This window comes from Cucumis sativus, chromosome 3 (genome assembly GCF_000004075.3).
Source record: "Cucumis sativus cultivar 9930 chromosome 3, Cucumber_9930_V3, whole genome shotgun sequence".
In the NCBI taxonomy this organism is placed as follows: domain Eukaryota; kingdom Viridiplantae; phylum Streptophyta; class Magnoliopsida; order Cucurbitales; family Cucurbitaceae; genus Cucumis; species Cucumis sativus.
Window position 1 is genome coordinate 14,900,531 of NC_026657.2, and position 25,921 is coordinate 14,926,451.

Here is a 25,921-nt window from a genome sequence, read left to right on the forward strand (position 1 = left end):
AACAAAATAACATATAAAAAATCTACCCTAAAAAAAATTAAGATGTCATCATACAATTTTAATAGTCTATCAGTTATAAAAACTAATATTTTGGGTAGGTTATAATAATTTTTTAATATATAAACTATTTTTGTTTGAATAGAAAAATAGAAATATAGTAAAAAAATGGTTTAAAAATATTATTCATTATGCTTAATTGTATACTATAAATAGTTGTATATATGACTATCATAATTGGTGTTATATATATATATATGAAGTGGACCATAATAACCTACTCCATTAACCCATTAACGTCTAGTTGATATTCCAATTAATCTCTTAAAATTCAAACCACGAATAGATACAAATTTAAAATTTTCTAAATCAAATTTATAATTTAACTTTAATAAAAAAACATACAATTTAATATAGAGACATTTTCAAATACATAATAAATCAAAGTATTGAAAACATTTAATTTTTAATAATAATAGATATTGATAGACTTCTATCAATATATTTAAATAGACGTCAATAAAGTTCTATGGTTTATCGGTAATTTATATATATATATAAAAGAAGTTTTTAAGAGGGTGTGAGAGAGATGTACTTTGATTGATTGATTGGAAGCCTCCACGCCACCCCATTTCATTTGTCCATTCAAAGCCTTTGATAATTCTTGGGAAAAAGAGTCAAAATCATTCAATTTCACATTTATATTATAAAAATCAAAAGTCCAAATCCTAACCCCACTGATATCAAAGAAGCTTCCCTTAGTTTCACATAAATCAATATCACCATTATTGATAAATTAAACAATCCCTATTACTCCAAAATTAAATCCCATTTCATATAAATACCAATCATACTAAAAACAACCCAAATTACCAAAAAGAAAATCCCAAAACATTTTGAAAGGACCACCAACCCAACTTTCCCATCCTCCACAATAATAATACCACCATTTCACCATCCTCCTTTTAACTTCCCTCATACCCCCATTACCACTTTCATTTATATATATTCTCCTCCCTAAGAAACATTCATCTCCTGCCTTGAATTAGCATCTGATCATGGAGATGAATCTCCCCAACGGGTTTGGAGCAGCCGAGAAAAATAATGGCGAAGAGAAGAAGAGGGAAGACCAGAAGCAAGGAAGCGAAGATGACAACAACGACAGCGATAGTGATAGCGACATGCCGTCGTCGTTGAGCCTTAGAGAACTTTCCAAGGTTATACTTCCACCTTTGGGAGTTTCAAGCTTCACTGATGGCAGTAATAGAGTTAAGTCTAATAGATGGATCATCTCTCCCATGAGCTCAAGATACAGGTACTCATACAAACACAAGTTCCCTACTTACTCACTAAAACTTATCTTCTCCCTATCTAAAGTAGTTCAAACAATTTTTTCTTTTTGCTTCCTCAATAAGAGAATGAAACCTTTTTTATTCTTGACGTGTATTCAGCTGTTCAGTTAACTTCATTTTAACACTACATCACGACAAGTTTCATAAAAAAGGTTTTATCTTTTTTTGAAAGAAAAAATATTTTTATTTGATACATTGCCTTTGACTTGTGGTAATTTGAAAATGAAGTGCATATGAATCTAATTTTAAAATGAGTGGCTTAAATCAAATGTGATAACATTTTTTGTTCTAGCTAGTTAGGGTTAACCAAATCAGTACAGAGTTTCTCCTCTCTCTCATATGAAAGCAGTGTAATTAATTAAAAGTTTTTCTTTCGTTAATTATATAGTACGTCAACTAATAAAATATATCTTGGATCTAACTGACAAAAGATATAATTTCAAATTTTTAATGCTTTTTTTAGCAATTTTTTATAATGATTTTAATGCTGCTTTCTTAATATTTTTAATTATAAATGGAGATCTATATACATACATATATATATATATATAAAGAAAAAGAGATTTAAAGATTTAAATGTATAATTATAACTAAATAAGTTAACGTATCAATTAATACCATTTTCAAATAATTAAATATAAATTTATGATCAGTTTCTTAATTTGAAAAGTCATAAAATTATAAGTATACCTAACCCAACATACAGTTATGATTTCATTTAATTTCTTCAACTAATTTTCATTACGTGTTTTTAAGTAATAATTTAGATAAATCTATCATCAAACTTGAAAATTAGGGTTGGATTATTGTAAAATTAATAAAAGTATTTCTATGGAATGATAAACTATTTGACAACTACCGACACAACATTAGGCTTTCGGTGGTACCAAAAAGATTCTTTTCCATTTAGAGAAGGTTTTTATTTCCACAAAATGTTTCATAATTAATTGTCTCTATTCCCACAAAATGAAAAACAATATATTATTATTATTATTATTATTTCATTCAATGCAAATTTATGGGAGGAAGTATTGTACAAAATAAATTATTTAATAAGTCAATTATTTTTTAAATAAACTTTTGACTACATTTATAAATAGGTGAGTGAAAGTGAACAAGATTTAATTGTTTACTATTATATATATTTATCGATAGATATAACATAATATTTATTTTACTACATCTAAAATTGAATATGAAATAGTACAAGATGCTTGTTGGTATTATATACTACAAATAAAATAGTTAAGTGAATTTAATTTCACATGGATCTAGAAACATGAACATGCGAAAAAGAAAGAAGAAGAAGAAGTAATTAAATGAAAATAGTATAAGAAGGAAGAAGGAAGAAGGAAGAGTATCCTCATCCATAAAGGGGAGGAAGAAAGAGAATTGGTCTTTATTCTTTCATAGATATAATAATGTTTTTTCTTTTCTTTTGGGAGTAAGCTATAATTATCATTAAGTAAATGGATGAAAGGTTTTTCTTTTTCAAAAAGGGAAAATTATCACTTTTATATATACACATATATATATATTCTTCATTCTAATACAAAATATACCAAATTGAGTCCATCATCTTGAAAAGTGATTCCCTTTTGCTATTCAACAGTAACTATTAGTTCTTAACTCTATTTATTGTATGAAAATAGATAATTTATTTGATTCAAAACATTGACCAAACTTATATTTTAAAAAGTGTGTATGTTTAATGCCTAAAATATTGATTGAAATAAATATTTAATTTTTTCAAGTGTGAAGAATTTGATGTTTTTTTTTTAAATAAAAAAGGAGAGAAGGTGGATTTGAAAGTAAAAAGATTTTAAAGAAAGTAGATATAGATTATACTTTATAGCACACTACTGCATTGTATTCACATGGGAAAAAACATATTTATTATAAAGCTGCTTTCAAAAGAAAAACAAACTTTTCTACTTTGTCGATTTAAAAGAGATTTTTTCCCTTCTAAATTTTTAAGAATTATAGTTTTATTATTCGACTTTTGTTCACTTAATAGCTCAAACTCAATAGTTAGAAATATTCAGGAGGTAAAAGTTTACGCTTAAAAATTAAGTCTAAGTAGAAAATTAACCGAAAACTTTTACACCAAAATTGTATTTTTTTAAAAAAGAAATAAACGTGTGTATTTGAATTTCTCAATGAATTTTTTCTAAGACTACCTACCAACCATCACCCTTCGATCGTGGTAAGTCATAATATTATTGAACATATTTAAAAAGCAAAATTTTAAATTTTATTACTATGTTATATTGAAATTTTAATATATTTTATAAATATTTTAGTTTATTTAATTTTTTTAATATCTTATGGGAGACATTCTCACATATAATAAAACAAATTAATATATTTATTCATAATAACAAATTTTCATATTTATTTTATAAATATTTGTAGGAGTTTTAGTGTTTACCAATTTTCATATATAGTTTTCATAAAATTTTGTTGAAATCGATATAGAATATTTTCAAAATCCAACGTCTAATAAACTGTAATTAACATGATTTTACGGTTTGAATTTTCCAACACATTTGTTGTCTTCAGGATAAAAAAAGTAAGCTAATGGGAGGCGAATTTGCAGGTGGTGGCAGTCGTTCATGGTTGTTTTGGTTTCTTACTCGGTGTGGGTTTACCCATTGGAAGTGGCGTTTCTGGACGCAATTCCCAGGCGAAAATTATTAATTGTTGATACTGTTGTCGATCTCTTCTTCGCCATTGATATTGTCTTCACCTTCTTCGTTTCTTACATTGACCATCGCACTCAGCTTCTCGTTCGTGATTCTAAGAAGATAGCTATCAGGTTTTGAATTCTCAATCCCATTTCTCCCCTTTTCATGATGGGGCCTGCTTTTAGTTCGAATTCAATCAAAATCTGATGTCCATTTGATCATTAAAGAGATATGTACCAGTCTGTTGCTGTGGTAAATGTGTTTGGATAGTAGTTGAAGCACATAGTAATTAATGAGTTTCTTCTTAATTCACCTTCTATAACACTAGCAGGAAGTAACCAATTAATTAAAATTTAAGTTAACAAGTGATGAGAAATTTAATATTATATTGTCTAACATTTCACCTTAGTCGAAAGATTAAAGTATAGAGAAAATTAATATCAACCGAGAAGAAATAATATTGCAAGGTATACATTAGATTTTTAAATCACATAGTCGGATACCATTTTAAATCATTGTTTGAATGAAAGGGTTAAGCTGATGGGAGAAGGTTATTTCAGACTAAGATTACATGGTAGGAAAATATACATTAGGAAAGCATAACCGAGATTCTAATTGACTACATTATAACACAGCAGTTATGCTTTTCTTAACATGTAGTATCAGTCTTGGTACTTCATCCAATGACACTTTTACACGATGCCTTCATTTGTCAAAATGATGTGATGTATGTACGATGGAAATTACTGTTACCTCTTAGTGGTTTACACTTTGCCCATGATGTGGACAAGGTCCACACCACTTGCTGTCTGTAATCTTGTGAGAGGAATATCACATTTTTGTGATAGATTTTTGCCTATATCTCTAACCTACAACTTGTGTAAATTGTTTTCGACAGGTACTTGTCCACATGGTTCTTGATGGATTTGGCATCAACAATCCCATTTGATACACTGGCCTATCTGTCCACAGGCAAATATGATCTTTGTCTCCCTTTTGCCCTCCTAGGATTGCTAAGATTTTGGCGATTGCGACGTGTCAAGCAATTTTTTACCAGGTTCGTTTTCAGTTCATGTTAACCCATTGATCACGTATTCCAAAAGCTCAAACCTGTTGGCCATTATGGGGCGTCTAACTCACCGATTTCATAAGTAGATGTTAAATAACTAACTGAAATTGAACAAGTCTCCACATTCATGGTGTAACTCTATCTTTGTTGTTTAATGCCTAAACTCCATAACTCAACTCAGTGTCCCCAACAGTTGTTTAACGCTGGCTTTCATTTTGCAGGCTTGAAAAGGACATTAGATTCAGCTACTTTTGGGTTAGATGTGCTAGGCTCCTATCTGTAAGTAAAATGAAAAATCTGTTCAAACTGATTGAAACTGCTTGAAAGGTTGGTTACCAAGTTGATGAAACATTTGTTCTGTTTGTAGGTCACTTTATTTTATGTCCACTGTGCCGGATGCGTCTACTACTTATTGGCTGACCGATATCCACATGAAGGGAAAACCTGGATTGGAACCTTATTTCCAAATTTCAAAGAGATTAGCTTTGGAGTGAGATATACTTCAGCCATGTATTGGTCTATCACCACAATGACAACTGTTGGTTATGGTGATCTTCATGCTGTGAACACCGTGGAAATGATCTTTATCATTTTCTACATGCTCTTCAATCTGGGGCTTACTGCTTACTTGATCGGTAACATGACAAACTTAGTTGTTGAAGGAACTCGCCGCACAATGGAATTTGTAAGCATTCATATCAGTTCGTCTTTATATTGGTTTCTAAATATGAATTCCATTGTTTAACTTCATTAATACTTGAATTGACATCGCAAATTTGGTTGATTTGATCACTTCTGTAGAGAAACAGCATTGAAATGGCATCGAACTTTGTTAACCGGAATCGCCTGCCTTCGAGGTTGAAGGAACACATATTGGCATACATGTGCTTGAGATTCAAGGCTGAGAGCCTAAACCAACAGCATCTGATTGAACAGCTTCCAAAGTCAATTTGCAAAAGCATATGTCAGCAATTGTTTTTGCCGACCGTGGAGAAAGTCTACCTCTTCAAGGGTGTTTCAAAGGAAACACTTGTGGTGCTGGTGAGCATAGCGCAGTTCTTTGGCTTGGCAAACAAAGTTTTGAGTAACTGACCTGTAAGTTTAACTAACTATGTCACAAATTGGGACAGGTAGCGAAGATGAAAGCCGAGTATATACCGCCTAAGGAGGACGTGATAATACAAAATGACACTCCTGATGAAGTTTATATCATTGTGTCTGGGGAAATTGAAATTATTGACTGTGAGATGGATGTGGAACGGATTGTTGGGACGCTACACTGTGGCAGTATGTTTGGGGAAGTAGGAGCACTTTGTTGCAAAAACCAAAGTTTTACATACAGAACCAGAACTCTTTCACAGCTCTTGAAGCTGAAAACAAGTGTATTACAGGAAGCTATGAATTTCAAACAAGAAGACAGTATGGTCATTGTCAAGAACTTCCTTCAGGTTCGTATAAAATTTCATCTCCCGTTCTTACTAGAACTGAATTTTCGAGTATAAGTCTCCCGACAACGGACCAAGATAAACGAATTTTGTTGTTTATGCTTGGATACTGTTGAAGTTCAGGGATTGTTTTGACCCTAAATCATCAAATAAATTGTTTTGACCCTAAAGAATCAAATAAACTACTGCAGGAGCGTGAGCTCAGCCACAAAATCACCATAGAAGGCTCACCCGAAAAAGAGGTGCCGACGCTGATCGAAGAAAAGGATCAAAGTTTCAACTGGAAACACTCCATTGAATTAGATTTTGCTAGAGTGAACATATACAAAGGCCATCCAGTAGCCAGAAAACAGGCTTCTTGTGATGATCCTGGAAAGCTGATCAGATTGCCACATTCAATGGAGGAGCTCAAAAAACTTGCAGGTAAACACTCTAATGGAAACTTCATTACTTTATCATTGAGTTCAAGATCTGCTTGTTTTAGAATAAACACTTTTAACCATATAACCAAGCAATAAATATAATGAAAATCACCTTAAAAACATTTATAATCTTTTCAAAAGTTATTTTAGATTCGCCATTTCCTCATTATTTCAGAATCAGATTGAATATGATCTTTCCTGACTCCACCATTTGGCAATCTTAACAGGTGAAAAGTTTGGATTTGATGCAAGAAATGCTGTTTTGACAAATGAAGAAGGCTCTGAAATTGATTCTATTGATGTGATAAGGGATAATGATAAGATTTATTTTTCATAGTTGCAGATGATGAATCCTTGTAATCTGAGGCTATGAAAATAAATAGCTATTCGATAACCAAGGGAGATTTTCCCCTAAAAAATTAGAGAAAAAAGGGGAAAAGTTGCTAAGCAAATCTGCCTTTTTTTTTTTTTTTTTTTTTTTTTTGTATTTTATATTGTTTTATTGTAATTTTTTTAACAAAAATATATGAAAAAAAAAAGTACATATACAGCAACATCACTCAACTTTAAATTATTTGCTAATAGAGTTGTTCATAGGTTGGATTGAGTTGCTTCAATCCAATTGTTCAAGTTGTAAGCTTTTTTTTTTTTTTAACTAAACTATAACCTTTACTAATTAAAAAAATGAACCCAATCCATTTCAACTATAAAAGACAGTCCAATGTTAATAGGTAAAAATTTGATATAATTGTTTTTATATATTGAATGTAGTTTAAAAACTCAATTTTGATTTCTAACCAACCACTTTTATGAGTTGTTGAATTGGTTTAAGTTATTTTAAGTGAACTACTAATCCGATCTATAAAATTTTCTTTTATTTGAACCTAACCTACTCTAAATGAGTTGATAATCAAACTCAAATGATATCAATTGAGTTGGGCTAATTGATTTTCTCAGATCATTACATTTTTTGAATACACCTGAGGAGTTACAATGTCATCAGAAGCACATATTTACATGCCGATGAGAGAGGAATATTGATGTATAGGCTTATTGTAGAGAGCCTGTTTATAGAGGAAGGAAAGAATAATAATTTGTGTACAATACGATCTTCATCATTTTTTTATTTAATTCAAGTGCACAAAGTGATTATGAGTGCATATAATCCGATGAGATTTTTCTTAAATTTAGTCGAGATGTATTTAAATTGGTATGAATTCTCACACATACAGGAAATATATATGTTTGGAGTCACTCCAAGGATAAAGTTTAATTTTTTTTAATGATTTTTTTTTTAAGTGTAGTTGGGATGTATCCATCTTTTTTTAGTCCGACCGCCGTTTAATTAAAATGTGCCAAATGACATTTTGTTTTTTAAAAATATATATGTTTTCTAAATTTTTTGTGAATGTAGTAAAGAGAAGGAGACCAGGGTGATTAGGTATAACCTAAATTATACTTAATCATTGTTATTGAGGTAAATTAGATTAAACGGTGGAAGGGGAAAACGTTATTAAAAAAAAGTGATTTTCAGTCCTAAAAGGATTTAAAAGTGAGCAAGACATGAGTCATTTTGTTCCCCTTGGAATGTTCATTAACAAAAGCAAGAGAATTAGAGAGTTACCCACAAAAGAAATGCCAAAGTTACGAATATGAGAAATAAAAAACTCGAACCCATTAATAAGATTAAGCACTTTGAGAGCATTAGATTCGCCAACAATAGATTGTGACCTTTGCTCCATTCTTAATAAATAGTAATCAAACCCTCCACTATGGCTCTGCTTCTAAAACATTAATAACACTCTCTTCCTTTGATTGAGTTTACACATGCATACAAGACTAGACCATCCTCATCATCAACAATCCAACGGACCCCTCCTTCGCCAATTCTTCTAAACTTGACACTATCCAACCAACCCTATTCCTCTCTTCTCTCCCTCTCTAATCGTGTTCATTTTTGTTCGCGTTTCTTAAACCTAATTTTCAAAACACAAAGACTAAAATGGTATGTCTTGAAAATTCGAGGATGTTCAAATGCGTCTATTTTTATGAACCTAGGAACTAAAAAGGTGTATTTTTAAAACTCGAGGACCAATTGCAAATATTTCTCAAAACTTGGAGACTGAAAATACCATTTTTCCTTTAAACTAATATTGCTTTTATATTTGAAAATGCATTAGAAGCAAAACCAAACCCTAAACCTATCTCAAAACAAAAACTTGTTAGATAATCATGGATCATGCTCTAGACGTTTCGTGGATCTCCTTGGAGTGCAAATAGAGTTTGGAATTACCACGTCATCCACGCAATAAAATAGTCAATAACTTGATTGGAGCTATGCCAGAACTGATCGAAAAACCAACACTCTTGATGACTTTGCTCGAAAAAATAGAAATAGAGAAAATGTTTAGAGAAGGTCAGTAAGATTTGTATTTTCTGGATGATTGAAATGAGAAGAGTGGAGGATTATTCATAGGGGTGAGTTTTGTAATATGTCAACGGTCATAAGAGTGTTAATGTCTCATATTGTAACGTCTCAATAATTATGTAAAAAACATAACGCCTCAGTACAATGTATCTCAACCCGATGTATTATAATTAAAGTGTAACACCTCAATGCAGTTTATCTCACTTATCACATTACATAGTAAGGAAGTTCATCTGAATGGGTAGCAAAATCTCAAAGCCTCACTATTCTCATATTGCCAAACATCTTAAAGGATTAAAAAATAATTTTAGTAAGGTTAATTTTAATAAATATTACAAAACACCAAAATATTTATGCCGTGTGTAACAAAAATCAAAAAGACCATGAAGCCGATAAAATATTTTCATAAATTTCAAATTTGTCTTTGATATTGCAAACAAATTTTCATTTCTTTTTCTTCTTACTTTTTGCAATTTATTTATTTCCTATTCATATTATTACTTATTCTTCTTTTTTATATTCACAATTGTTTTCATTTGTGATTTCTACATTTACTCCTCCAAAATTTCTTCCTTCTTTGTCATCTCTCATTTATTTTCTCTTCTAGATCTAAATGATCATGTAACAAGATCTAAACGATCTTGGTTCAAAGATCGTGTATCAAATATAAAAGATCTTGGTACCCGATCTTGAACAAAAATCGTTTAGATCTTGGTACACGATTGTTTAGCTTGTGATACACAATCGTGTGTACCAAATATAAATGACATCGATACACGAACGTGAACTAAGATCATTTAGATATTGATATTTGATCGTTTAAATCTTGGTACATGATCGTTTATATCTTGGTAAGCAATCGTGTACAAATATTTAAACGATCTTGGTTCACAAATGTATACCAAGATCATTTGGAATTGGTTCAAGATCATGTACCAAGATCGTTTAGATTTGGTACATGATCGTGTACCAATATTTGAACGATCGTGTACCAAGCTTTTCGTGAGCGTGTGTGGCCGATTAATTGCGGGATATTTTTGGTATTTTGCACCGTGGACTTTTTCGTTTTCGAAATGGTTCTATACAATGTAAATATTTTGCCAATTTGTTATAGTTTTGAATTTTAATAAAATAATAAACATTTTAAAAAATAATATTATTTTACATCACACCACGCCTTACCCATTCAACTGGATGGAAATCCACATTCGTCTATCTTCTCATCCTTTCTAAAATATGGATACCCCTTAAGATAACGGCTATATATTTCACTGTTTTATAATTATTCTAATATCAACATATATATATTTCTAATTTCTTATAGTTTTAATTACTTTTTAGTATAAATTTTTTAATTCCCTTTTAAGTTGAGGTAGCAACTAAGTTTTTTCAAACTAAGTTTATTTAAGTGGTATCAAAATGATTTTTTAAAAAAATTTATAGTGGTTTCAAGTATATAAGTTAATGAGAACAAAATAATATATATAAATGAAAAACTATGGAAGTGACTCATTGCATAGTTGTGGATGTCAAATAAAAAAATACAGACATCAACTGTAACAAGTAAAACACCAACAAGTAAACAGAGAAAGAGACAAAAGTTGTAATCTAGTTTGGCAATGTATCACCTACGTCTGGGGGCAATGTGTTCAAGAAAGATAATCTAACTAATATTGTTTACAACACAGTGCTTATTTGGAATACTCGACTACTATAGTGACTCAAGTAGAACTCAATTTACTGATCACCTATACTTCCCTCTAGATATGAGATTCTCTCTCAAGTGTACTTATTAGTCACCTCACTTTCTATGTGCTTAGGCCACCTAAGAGTGGTACTATTGATGACTTCCACTTCGATTTCAACAACGTGCATGAGACTCCTTTCACAATATTCTCTTTTCTTCATGTGAATGAACCCTCTTCAAGATTCCCTAAGATAGAGAAACTTTTTCTTTGTGGTGAACCCCTTCTCAACAACAATGGTTTAGGGGTCCCCACTTCAAAGGATGAAGAACTCGCACAATATAATATAGTAAGTAACGAGCAAGAACACAATGACCGTAGTACACAAAAACTTATTGCTCAGTAATCAAATGTAGTTTGCTTGATAAATAAAATCGACAACCCTAAATGGGTTTCATGATCTGCCTTAAATAATTGAATCCAAAAAGTATAGAAATAATGACCATTAAGAATGTAAATGTTACACTTTAACAAAGAAGAGCTGCATAATTAAGACTTGAACTTTGGTTGAAAAGAGAGCTAACAAGCATAGTTACCAATGTCATCTCTCATTAATTAATATTCAACTATATCCAAAATTAAATTTATCTAATAAAGTTTGATAAATTTTATATTATAATGTATCACTATACATTAAACTGATTTCCAAAGTAAATTTGAACATTTCAAATTACAACAAATATAAATAAATATTATTACCCTTTACGAGCTAGGAAGGGGACCTAATGGACCTAAAAATCAGAAGCTAAAACGATATGAGATTAATTGGCTAAACTCATTAACCACATTAATAAATATTTGTTAACTGTATGCAAACTCCACTAAAGACTTACAGTCGAACTCTTCTTACTGTAGATATATTTCTGTGTCCACGGATATAGACCAATAACAGTAAGTTAGTCATTCACGAGTGCTCGTAACACCAGATAAATCAATTTACCATTTTACCCTTAGGTTACCTCTAATCATTAAATATCAGTGCTCCTCTAATGAACAACCTGTTTATGGTCCTACCAATAATCAGAAACCCCTCTCGTGCCACAGAGAGGGTAGGACCCTTTGTTCAAGACCTAGAGACACAATTTAAGCGAACACTCATATACTTACCCTAAAGTAGGAAAGTAGTGAATTCCATATTGTGTAATTATGTTCTCAGCTTCCCACTCGATTTTGTCCCCAAAATGATAAGCTTATTGAGTCGGCGATTGACCACTCAAACCTGTAAAAATCAAAGAAAAATCATTTGTGAACAGGAGTTCATAATACACTTAGGATTAAGACTAAGTTACCTAGGTCATCTCAGTGAAATAAAAACCATTAGATGTAACGTTACTATTTCGCAATCTGGTCTTATGGAATCTTATTGCATAGGATAGCCTCACTCGCATGTCAACTACACAAACCCGTTGGATCTTTGCTTTTGTATCAAATACAAAGTGAGTTGTATCTGTAATGTTGCCAGGATAAGGTACCCAACCTTATCCCCATACTATAGACGCTTTAAGCTGATCTCGAACATTGATCCATGTATGTCTCTACATACTATTTAAGACTCATTAAACAACTTAAGATGTTAGTTAATTGGATTTGGGTTATTAAGACAAAACTAATAATATAATCAATAACAATTATTACAACAATAATATTTTATTAATAGCGGTCAATAAATTATATTTACAATTTACGAGTTTTAGGACATAAATTCCAACAATGATGACGTGGGTTGGAAATGGATGACCAACATTTGATTTTCCAATAAAATTTTGATTGATTAAGTTAAAACGCGTATAAATAAAATGTATATACAAAATTAAGACAAAAACATAGCATAAACTTATATGAGCATTTGCAGTTGCAGGCGAAATGAACTGACCATCGCGAGCATGCATTTCCTTGAATAACTCAGCTTGGTCAATTGAATAATTCCATTTTACAGTGATCTCGCACTCTCATTGTATAAATGACTTGGCGCTGCTAATGTGACTGTAGGGCTACTTCGCTCTAGCGGTTCTATTCATCGATGATTGCTCCTACATGCAAACAATATCAAAATGTTAAATAAAAACATAAACTACGGTTTGAGAACGTTAAAATTTCTAAATCACCTAAAGTTGTCGGGTAAGGATTTGGTCACATAGGAAGTTCCAATCTTCCATATGATTTTTCAATCTAGGGGTGGGTTGACATGTGCCTATTCAAGATCACTGAAAATCTTGAAATGGTGATGATTCTGCCCCTAAACTTCTTCCGTGTGGTGAGCATTTGATGCTCAACAAACTAATGAAGTGCTTAATCTATGAAATCCAACTTGGAAAATTGCTACAAAAGAAAAGTACACACAGATTAGGATTATACATACATACATACTTACTTACTTACTTACTTACTTACTTACGTACGTACGTACGTACGTACATACATACATACTTACATACGTACGTACGTACGCGGTAGGTAATTGACATATGTGTATGAATGATTTTAAAACTTACCTGTAAAAAGTCTTTCACGAGCGAACTGAAAAAGTATCCCACGTTACTATGCCAATGGTACAACTGAAGCGAACGACCTATGGGGAGATCGACTTATCCTGTCCTAGAGTGATTGATATGAGGATCTTTCCATTTTGTGCAACATATCACTCCAACTTCAGGTTTCTCGAGTGCTCACGTCTTATAGGAATGCGAGTTGCAATTCGAGAGCCATCTGCAGTCAAACGCCTCAAATCTTCCAACATAAACATGATATGTGTTGTAATATATTGATTTATTAATATCAACTAAGTTACTTAATAATATGCCATTAGACATATTGCAGTTAATATATGGTATTGAACTATATAAAAATTATACTAAGAGACCCCAAATTTATTATGATATTAAGTGTATAATAGTTGTGCAATAACTAATATAATATAATTTTGAGAGCACTCAATTAGCTATTTTAGTTTGTAATTAAAAAATAGGGCTCAAATGATGTATTATTATTACTACTACCTCGATTCATAAAAATAACAAAATAAATTAAAATATTTATAAGTTATAGCAAAATTTTGGATTTTACAATGATAGTCTTCTATCATTATAGCATATAAATGACTATCGGTGATAGAATTTGCTATAAGTTGTAAGTATTTTGTAAAATTTGCTATTTTTTAAAATATCAAACTTTCTCTTGAAAATTATTTTTAATTTGAAATATCATATAATTAAATATGAAGGATCTTTTGAGCCCATTCTTAAAAATTCATAGACAAAAGCCATATGTTTTGAAAACTCAACCCATCTATTAGTGGAAACTAAAAATCTTAAAAGGTAATTCATCATAAATAAATGTAGGAACCTATATATGTTATTATTATATTGAGGAATGTATAGTTATAAAAATTTATATAACAAGAGAGAGAGAGAGTAGTAGTAGTAGTAGTAGAGTAGAGTGGTCCAAGTCAATAAATGGTTTAGGTAGAGAGGGGGAAAAAAGGCTATATATGTTGTTGTGCATTGCATACATAATGGGCCTCATGATATGATTCTTCCTTTATAAACAAAACAAAGAATCTCATTTTCAAACCCTAAAACAGAATGTTGGGCCTAAATCAGTAATTAAATAACCTATTCTCTTATATTTAATATCAAAATTCAATCTCCCAACCAAATCTTTTTTCCATTTTTTTTCAAAACAAAAGGTTTCTTCATTGCTCTAGAATGAAAAGGCTGCCATTGCCATTGCCATAGCCATATACCCATATACCCATATCAATATAGAAAAATGAGAAAAGCTTATGAGTCAAAGTGGTCAAACTTTTACTTACAGCTAACAAGAAACATAATTCAACATATGATTTTTTAAAAAAAAAAATGAATGAAGAAATGAAAAAGTAAAAACTTTGAATCCATTGTTAGATTTAATTAAGTTTTGTTAATTTTGACTAAACCCAATCCTTTCTGTTTCAGGTAATGATTCTAATTATAGGCTTTCTGCAAATTATATCAATCCATTTGGGTCTCTAATTACTTCAAACCAAACCATCAAACCATCAAAACATTTATCCTTTTCTTTTTTCTATTATTATTACTTTTGTATGTTAATTCCAAACTAAATTCTTCTTTTCAATAATTTAAACTTATCTTCTAAACATTAATATTCTCTTGATCTACAAGATTTTGATTTGATTTTTCTTTCATTCCTAGATTCCAAAAATCCAACATTTTTTTAACTTGGGAAGTGTTCTTACACTTTACCATTCTATGTTATTGGACAAAAAAAAATGATATGGTATCTCAAGGAATATTTGGGTCATGTGTTTTATTAAGTACCGAGGAGAGACAATAATACGTGTTGGAAGCGAGATTTTTCTTTTAAAAAATAATATAAAAAATAAGATAAAAAATATTGACAAAAATAGAATAGTAAAATCGTAGACAGAGTCCATGACTTTTATGCGTTGTCATCTACACCTTATTTATTTATTTATATATATTAAATATGTTTCGTGTAGACTCATTTTTTCTAAGAAATTTTTTTTTTTTTTAATTTCCCAAGGAAGGACTTACGTAGGCCGGTCAAATTTTAATTTGATTATTTTTCTATTAACAACGTATTTATTATTTTTCTGTTTTATATATATATATATTAAATATGTTTCATAATTAAATTATGTGTGTCAATATTAATTTTGATTTTCAATTTTTTTATTAAATTCACATTTTCAATTTTAATTTGATTGTTTTCTTCCTAACAAACTTTTTCATTATTTATTGGATTGGACTATTTCTTTATTAACTTTTAATTTTCAATTCCAATAGTTGGATCCCCAAATTTTGCATAAATAGTTTTTTTTAAGAAAGTCGTGTACTGGTACAGGATTTCCCTTTCGTGGATCAAACTGGTCAAAGTATGAACGACGTAGATTAAAGAAAGACTTCCTTCAAAAATCCAAATTATCCTATTTTTTACAATAGCTTGGGATGTTACCCCATTTCTAAAATTTCTTTTTATACTACCATATTTTTGTCATTAATTTTAAAAATACTCGAGACATATTTTAACATGTTCATTGTTTACTTTTGTTTGTACTGTAATATTTAAAATTCAGTATACATTTTATTGGATGCAGAAATACAAATAACGTAGATAATGTCATACAAATAACGTAGATAATGTCAAAATTAGTTTAAATTACAGTATATTTGTCACATAGATAAAACATTTGGGGAAAAAAGCAAAACCTTTGTATATTTGTTATATACTTATATCATAATATATCATAATTGTGTTTTGTAATAGATATATCAATGATCTACCATTTCCAACAATGAAACGAAGGAAGGAAAAGAGATTGCATATTTACAAATTAGGTTAACGGCAAACTAACATGGTTTCTCACCTTTCCGTTTTATGTTTATTTTCACTTCTTTGATCTTTCAAATAGTCGAACTCGAACGAGTTAATTTTTAATTTATTTACTTAAAAAAAGTTGTGTGTCCCTCAAAACTTCTAATAGTTATTTGCAAGAGGCTGACCATCTTGCTTCTCTCATGTTACAATAGTACTGTTCTTGTTGAGTCCCTTTCTCTCCTTTCTCATGAATTAATTGTATCTAAATGATATCTTTAGTGAACGTTTAAATTTTCTAGTGTATGACTATAGTAGATATGTACTTATTTTTAAACAACTTATTAGATATATTAGATAAACAATCCAAAGTTTTTTTTCTTCAATGTGAGAGAGAATTAGAACTCTTATTTCGAGTTTAATTAATAGTTTAAGCATGGTGTCAATTGACTTATACTTGTTTTTACACAAATTCAAAGTCTAACATCTTATTACATGTATAAAAGTTTAGTAACTTATTAGACACAAAATTAAAAGTACATAACCTATTTAAACATTGAAAGTCTTGTTTTGTAACCATTCGATTTTGGTTTTTTTTTTTTCTTTTTGAAAATGAAGTTTAATCTTATCTATTGTTTATTGTTAAAAAGTAAGTTAAAATTTGGAAACCAAAAGGATAGTTATTAGAGATTGAAAATTGAAAATCTTGATCTAAAAGAAGAAGGAAATAGAGGAGAAAGAAAACGTAATAAACTTGTAAGTTAGCCCACAAATTGTTTGTTTGGTGTTAAGAAAGTATGGAAAGAGGGAAACCATATTTGGCAATTGGCATCCATTACAATTTCCCAATACAAAAAAATCACAAGTTATGTTTCTCTCACTATGTGAAATGCATTGTTATAACAGCAGAGTCCAATGATCTCCTCCACTTAATAGGAAACACACATGATTACACCCAACAAACCAATTCTCCTCTTTCATATATTCCATCACATATAAAACTCTCTTCCTTTTCCCCCCCTTTTTTTCTTCCTCTTCTTCCTCACACCATTCATACACCCTCTCCTCTCAAATGGCTACTTCTTCTTCATGTACAGCCACCTCCCTCCATGGCTTCTACCACTTCCTATCCCATGAGCTCGATGACCTCGACCACGCCTTCGTCTCCTCCGATTTCATGTCCCTTCACTTTCTCCAAAAAGTTCTTTCTCTTCTTAGAACTCTCCACTCTCAGCTCATCCAGCTTGGCCAACGCCTTCACCTCCCCGTCGGCGGTAAGTGGCTTGATGAGTATATGGACGAAAGCTCCCGCCTTTGGGAAGCTTCCCAAGTCCTTAAATCTGGTATCTCAAGGATGGAGGTTTTTCATGTTGAAGCTTCTGCCATAGCTTCTTCTTTGCAAGATCCTCACTTTCTTCGATTCAATCCTCGCGCTTCCAGACGGGTATGTTTGGTTGAATTTGGTTTGGTTTTTGCTTTTGAAGAAAAGTTGTGTTCTTTCTCTTGTGTATTCCTCTGTTTTTTCACTCTGTTTTTCTGTAGGTTCTTCGTGCAATTACTGATTTCGAGAGGAATGTTTTTGGGTTAGAAGAAGAAAATAGAAGCTTGATGAATACAAGGATTCCGCCATTATCACTCCTCTGTTTCAATGGAAGCAGCAGTGTGTCAAGCGGAATGGGATCGACATCGAAGTTGAATGCTTTTAACGGATTTAGAGGTGTTCTTCATGCAGTGAAGAACATAAGCTCGTTGCTTCTAATGATTCTTCTATGTGGTCTTGTGTATTGTTGGCCAGAATCAATTTTCCATGGAAGTAATGGGATTGGGAATGAAGAAGATCAGCATCAAAGAACCATGTTTAGCTCAAGCTTTATAGCTTCAATGGAGAGATTGAAACAGAGAGTAGCAAATGAAATAGAGAGAGTTGATGTTCAACCAGTGGGGATATTGTTGTTTGAATTTAGAGAAGCAAAGGCAGCCATGGAAGGGTTGAAAGTGGAGCTTGAGAAGGGTTTGGAGGAAGATGATGAAGAAGAAGTTGAAATTGAAGAGAAAATTGAGAGATTGAATAGTTGGTTTGGTTCGTTAAGAATTGGAGTGGATGCCATTATTGGACAGCTTGATGATTTCTTTGATGAGATTGTTGAAGGAAGAAAGAAGCTTTTGGACATGTGCACTCATAATAGGTAAAAAAAAAAAAGAAAAGAAAAAAGCATCTGGGTATGTTGCAAGATGCAAAATTTGAATGTAGTCAAAACAAATTTTGGAAGATGAGAGAAATTCCTGCATAATTGTTTGTAATTTTTATGATAATTGTTTTAAATGACAATAGTATTTATAAATATAACAAAATTTGATTGTCTATTAATAAGAACATACTCTATCAACATGACATATATTAATATTATTTTGATTGGTGAGTTGATTTTTTAGATGGGAGGAGGGTAGGAGAGTTTAAAAGAAGAAAAATCAGAAGGGGGAGAGAGAGGAATTGATTCTTGAATTGCTTTGAAGAAAAGCAGCCAAAAAAACAAACCAAGATAGAGAATGTGATAAAAAAAAATAAAAAAAAAGGGTTTGGAGAGAGGGCAGATTTTCCCACTCAAAGAAAGAAAGATTCTTTGCTGTGGATTGTGGAAGGAGAAAGGGAAAAAGTGGCAATTTATATACACACTCCAAACACTCACACTATTATCATTATCATTATTATTGTTATTCAAAACAATTCCATTCTCAATACTTTAATTTTGTACCCTAATAAATAGATGTGTGATTTTATTTTTATCTTTTCCTTAATAGTTTTCCAATACTTTTTAATTTATGTTTGTTTAAATTTCCATTTATGGGAATCGACAAGAGGAGTTTTCTTTCCAGAAAAAAACATATTTACTTTTAAGCGATAACCGACAAACAGCTCAACAACCTACCATCAATTCCTTTGAAGAATGAGCGATAAAATCGAGGGAGAAAAAAACTCTCTACATAGAAAAGAAATCTCAAATGAAAATACCAAAATTCGATAAAAGTTAACTTTTAGTGGGTATTTGGGGCGTTGAGTGAGTTATTATAATCTGTAGTTATTGTAGTCTGTGCGTTATTATAGTTTGTGTTTGTGGTACAAATTATTATAGTTTGAGTTATTATAATCTATGTTTGGGAAGTGGAGAATAATGAAATGGGGAAGTGAGGAATAGTGACATATAGGAGAGATAAGGGTGAAGAAAAATGAAAGGAGGGGGTGAGGACTAAGAGAAATAAGAAAAAAAAAGTAGAATAATCGTAATTGTAGGATTGTGATAATCCTTGAGACAAACATGGAGTGAACTAAAATAGTCCACTCCACTCCTTCTTGATTCGAGCGCCAAACGAACTCTCAAAATCTAAAAGTTAAGGTTTTTTAAGAGTATAAAAACTAAAATTGATCATAGGTTTAAATCCTATTTTAGTTGTTAAATTTTGCATATGGTTCTATTTTTAAAAACGTCTATTTTAGTTTCATAATTTTTAAAAAAACCATACTACTTTGATACTTGTCGTTGAAATTCTGTTAACTTTTTAACGGAATGATTATATATTTTTCTGTATATGGATCATTAGAATATAGATTAATCATATTACTAAATAACTAAAAAAAATTATTAATTTATTCGATAAATCTTTTAGGTTAACACATACATAATCAACACACTTATCAAATAAATCCAAAAAACTAAATTTTATTAATTTTTTTCTCTAAAACTCAAATCTCCCACGTCCCCTCTCATACTCCCTCACCCATTGAATAGAATAAAAAAGTATAAAATAAAACTGACGTATTGATCTTTAAACTAAAAGAATAAAATAAATACAACTCACAATAAAATAAACTCTACGAAATTGTAAATAAATATTTCCACGATGAATCAAAACCCCTCCCCCAACCTAAAAAAAAAAGAGAAAAAAAAAGGAAAAAGATAATTGAGAGAAAGAGGAAAAAAAAAACACCTCAAAGAATCACAAAGTATCCAAACTTGGCATTAAAAATTTATATGTGAATGAAATTGCATCTAACATATCTGAAAAAGTGAAGTAGAAGGGCAATGCGCCAAATGATGACGAATTTTGAAGGTAAATTGGTTTTTTAAGTTCTCTAATAAAAAATTAATTTACCATTTGATCTTTACAAAAAAAATTAAAACCCTATAATTTGTTTGGCAGCTTAGTCATCCACATATATAAGTTACCTCATAGACCAAAATATACTCATTTTAAAAGTTAAATAACTGAAACAAATGTTTTTAAAAGTTTAGGAACCAAAACATATCTACATAATACAAAATAAAGTTTAAGTATAAGAACCATGACCATATCTTATACAATAACCAAAACCAACGTTTAAAAAGTATAACAAACCAAAATAAACTTAATAAAAAGTACATAAAAATATTTTCAATTATAATAAAATGAACTGAACTTTCTATTTGTAATTGATTACGATAGACTCTGATAAACATCTATCACTATAATAAATATTGGTCGATAGAAAGTTAAATTTTATTTTATTCGTTTTCCAATATAAAACCAAAATCAACCTTTTTGAACATTATATAAACCAAAGTCACCCAATGAACCCTTTGAACTTACGCAAACCAAAACAAAGGAATTATGAATGATAACCAAATTAATATTTCAATTTTTGGTTTTTCAATTTTCAAAAAGGTTTTTGACAAGAATCTTTTAAAAGATATTTGTTGGTTAGAAGAACAAATAGCTTTCCTAATCATGGTTAAAAAGAAAGTAATTAATTAGAGATTGTCACAAAATTGTTGTAAATTAAAGATTGTATTATTATTATTAACATTATTATTTTACTTTTCATATGAATGAACAAGTGAGAGTTAGATATATAAAGGTTATGGAGCACTTTTATAATTCTAAAACGAATAATCATTATAGTTACCATAATTTTCATAAATATAACAAAATGATCAAATATTTATCTTTCGAAAACGAAAAAAGCTCACATGTCCACAATAAAAATACTAAAATTGTCTCCGTCAACACACGATTAATTGGTATCCGCACGCTTAATATATTTAGTACACGATCTTGTACCAAGATCATTTAGATTTGGTTACCAAATCAAAACGTTTTTTTTTTAAGATTTATTTGGTACATGATCGTTTAAATTTGACTATTTTTTGCTACATGTTCGTTTTAGATTTGATCGTACCCAAATCTAAACGATTTTTTTTCAAGATTGTTTGATACTCAATCTTTTAGATTTGACTATTCTTTGGTACACGATCGTTTAGATTTGATCGTACCCAAATCTAAACGATTTTTTGTCAAGATTTTCAAGATTCTTTTTTTCTTTTTGCGCAATCGTTTAGATTTTTCTAATCAAATCTAAACAATTTTTTAAAGATTATTTGGTAGACGATCGTTTAAATTTGGCTATATTTGATACACAATCATTTAGATTTGGCTAACGAAATCTAAACGACAATCATCGCGTATACTAATGACTATTTTTAAGATCTTTTGTATTTGGTACATGAAAAAACCAAATAACAGATTGAAAAAAGTAAAAAATATATATATATATATATATATATATATATATATAATATATATATTATATGTAGTACACGATTTTAAACCAAATAATAGTTTGAAAAAATTGCCGAAGAAAAGAAAAAGACGATGAAAAAGAATAAAAAAGAAATTGCACAAAAAAGAAATGGAAAGTAAGGTAAACCTGGAATATTTATAAAAAAAAACTAGCCAATTTCATGAAGTTTTTGATTTTGTTACTCAAACCGTGTATATTTTGGTATTTTATTATATTTATAAAAATTTATGTTCTAATTATTCTATTTAAAATGGTAAACAAGTTAGGTTTTAAAAGAAAAAGGGAAAAGGGTAAATCTTACTCATATGTTTGTTTGAAAACATCTTGTAGACACTTCACTTTTAAAAGTAATAAAAAGAACAAACACAATCTTTTTGGTGTAAGTAGGAAAGATCTTGTCCTCATCTATTGAACCTAAACTACTTGTAAGGATTACTCGAACACTATAATGATTGCGTCATTTTATTACAGTAAATATTATTTTATATATTGTTAGATGCAGACAACGTTATTTTAAAACTTTTTATTTATTATAACATTTACTATTTTGCATTCATCATTTCTTTTTGCTACTATGTTTAATATATCTTTCTCAAAGTAATTTTACACCCCATACACATATATATTATTATAATCCAAATCAAAATAATTTACGTCTCAAGCACATACTATTTTATATAACAGAACTATAATAACCTAGAATTTTGGGTGGATTCAAGAAGAGTAAAAACAACATATTGAACAGAGAAAGCAATTAGGCAAAGAGACTGAAGTGGGCATAAGAAAAATGGTTAATTGAGCTTCAAGCTAGAAAAGACAGACCACCCTCGGCCAAAGATGAGGTTGAAGGGGACTCTCTCTAGTGGATGAATCAAGCATGTCGTGTCTTATTGGGTCTTTAAAAGGAGAACGGTTAGGGTTAAAAGCCCAAAACACCTCCTCGACTTCAGTAAAAACTGAGATCAAAGTCGACCCCTGAAAATTAAAGTATGGGGCATGCCAAATGCCGACCATGGCCCCATTTAGTTTAAAAACAACCTAATATGAATGAAACTAGAATAAAATACTTCGAACTTTCTTCATTATAAATATATCATTATAACCTCTTAAAACGTAAATGAAATCTATTCTAATACTCAAACTCACTACCTATTACACCAATAGAATTTACAATTGTTAGTGTGAAATATGAAAGAGGTAAAATGCAATTTGAAAAGAAATAAGAATATTATTTCAGACAAAAGAGGTAGTTTTTATTGTTACCCATTTTTGATTGATTTTATAATTGACTTTTGACATGTTGAATACTATTAATGGTCATGATTACATTACATTGAAGGACTGATTGAGAAAATTTAAGTACTATTAAATTAACTACAAAAAGTAACTTTTTAAGCAGTGATTAAATCAATTATGTGCTTTTTAAAAAAGAAAAGAAAAGAACTCAAATGTCATATGAATGCAAAAGAAAAAGAAGAAATCGATGATGATACTCTCTCCCTACACCATGAGGCTCTTTGAAATGGAAAAGAGGCAAAGACAATGACATTTCTCACTTTCCTTTTTTTTTTAGAAAACAATATTTAGGGTTTCTTTTTAATGGCCCTCTCAAATCTTTCCAATCACATATTCATCTTCACATGAAGAAAGACATCAATTTATGATCTCCTCTCAAAAAAAGCAAGTCAATTCCTTAATATAATTATCATATCTACACACATACATTCAACCAAAACTCAATAACACTAATCATATATCCTTTTTCAAAAGCAAAATTGTGATCGATTAATATATAAACTCAAAACCTAAAACCGTAACATTTTGAAACAAAAAAGATGTTCATCTATTTTTATTAGCCAAAGTGAACATAACATAATTGACATCAAAGTGTGTTAGTGAACACGAGATTTGGAGCTCCAATTCCCCTACCAAACTGCACTAAGAAAAACATACACTTTCACCATCATTGAATTTGAAGTATGTAAGATGTCTTGTTAATTTTTTAATTAATACTAACACAATATTCTTTCTGACTAGAATAAAACTCAAATTTTAAATGTTGTAGCATCACGAAAGATTGTACTGAAATCAAAATTCAGAACTAAAATTGAAGCTAAAGGACTAAAGTGTAAATTTAAAAACTTATGAACTAAACTAAAACTAGATCAGAAACCTAAAGACTAAAAATTGTGTTCTAAAATAAAAATTATACACGTCTGAGCTATCAATAAACTTTTAGCTTGTTCAATTTCGTTTTGCAAAATACCTAAAGTAACATAAACCTTCATCATGACTAAAGTATATAAGACGTCTGTCAACTTTTTCAAGTAGTACTAACACAAAAGATACAAACTTGTCGGAAAAAAAAAAAAAACCACAAACAATTTCGAAGGATTTAGGAAAAATACCTAAACCTACGGTGAAATTTCACAAATATCCTAAATTATGATTTATTTCCTTGATTAGGATTTCATACATTTTTTGGATAATTATAATCTTATAGTAATTATTAATTATATAGAATTTTTTAAATTAAATTTAAATTATTTCCTTAATTAGGTTATATTCAATTTATTATGCTATTAATTAATGTACATAAAACTTCATTATTTATGCTATTAATTAAAATTAATGTACATATTTATTATAGAAACTACTTGGAAGGATTTAAATACGGTATAAATATGGTATAAATTTTAGAACTTATATGGTAATAATATTTTTAATTATCTTTCATTATAATTATTTTCGATTTAATGTTGAAGCCAAAAGTTTTTTTTTTCGAGTCATCATCAATTCCGAGGTCAGATTTCTTTTTCAATTCTTGAAATCGGTTTTTGTTCTTTTTTCTTCCCTTCCTATCTGGTGATTTTGAATCGGTTAGACTTTATTTTTCGTTCATTTTTCGAAACTTATATTATTTATTTTTCTATTTCTTAGCATATATTTTTTTCTAAAAAAAGTGTTCTTTCTTATTTCATTTCGTAACATATATTATAGTCATGTTTCTCTTATTTGTTTAATTTTATATTCTTCAGTTCATCTTCATGTCATACACTCCATACACATATTATATATCTATTAAGTATAATTTTTTTTACACATATGCTATTGAATAATACATTTATGTTTTATGTTATGTTTCATATATACTACTGCATATATTCATTAATACATTCACAACTTTTTTTGTTAGTTCTGTAATTTTTTCTTACTGAATTTATATACCACTGCATACAGATATTATGTAACGAATCAGTATTTTTTTATAATTATTACATATATACTACTGCATAATACATATATCTTATGTGATTTCTTACATATATACTACTTCATATATTTGATAATGCATAAATCAGTTTATCAGTTTATACGTCGGTATATATACAATAATACATACTTAGTGACAAAGATAAGTTCATTGTTTTTTTAGATATAAGTTCATTGTTTTATGATATATTCCTTTTCCTGTTTGAATTTTAGTAACTTTTTATATGCTCTTAAAAATTTTCAATAATACATAAATCTTAGTTAAAGCCATAATAATATATGATAAACTTTCAATACATTCTTCTATACTACGACGTATATTCAATAATACATAAATTGTAGTTGAATTTCATTATATATCATTTCATACACAGATGATGTTATCACTATATATCTATATATATATAATAACACATATATTTCAGTTTTTTTCTTCATGTTTCGTATCATTTTATTTTATTTTTTTCTCAATCCGATCAACATTTTCTTTGATTTCTTACATATATATTACTGCATAATACATTTATGTTATGTGGTTTGTTTCAAATATACTAC

At 29.7% G+C, this 25,921-nt stretch overlaps 2 protein-coding genes across 3 annotated transcripts; both read left to right on the top strand.

The window, feature by feature from the left end:
* Positions 1–876: 876 nt before the first annotated feature.
* On the top strand, positions 877–7,424 carry LOC101205212 (potassium channel AKT2/3). Of its 2 annotated transcripts, none has more exons than XM_004146214.3 (9): positions 877–1,312; positions 3,949–4,167; positions 4,935–5,093; positions 5,327–5,384; positions 5,473–5,790; positions 5,907–6,146; positions 6,236–6,553; positions 6,742–6,973; positions 7,200–7,424. In XM_004146214.3, the coding sequence occupies exons 1-9, from the start codon at positions 1,056–1,058 to the stop codon at positions 7,307–7,309; spliced, it is 1,911 nt and encodes a 636-aa protein (XP_004146262.1). In that variant the 5' UTR covers positions 877–1,055; the 3' UTR covers positions 7,310–7,424. The 2 variants fall into 2 exon arrangements, with proteins under 2 accessions (XP_004146262.1, XP_031739110.1); XM_031883250.1 differs by having other exon boundaries at positions 1,176–1,312; positions 3,912–4,167.
* Positions 7,425–17,252: 9,828 nt separating this feature from the next.
* LOC101211523 lies at positions 17,253–18,843 on the top strand. The gene is made up of 2 exons (XM_004146237.3): positions 17,253–17,923; positions 18,022–18,843. Exons 1-2 carry the CDS (start codon positions 17,552–17,554, stop codon positions 18,667–18,669), a joined length of 1,020 nt encoding a protein of 339 aa, XP_004146285.1. The 5' UTR covers positions 17,253–17,551; the 3' UTR covers positions 18,670–18,843.
* The last annotated feature ends 7,078 nt before the right edge of the window (positions 18,844–25,921 follow it).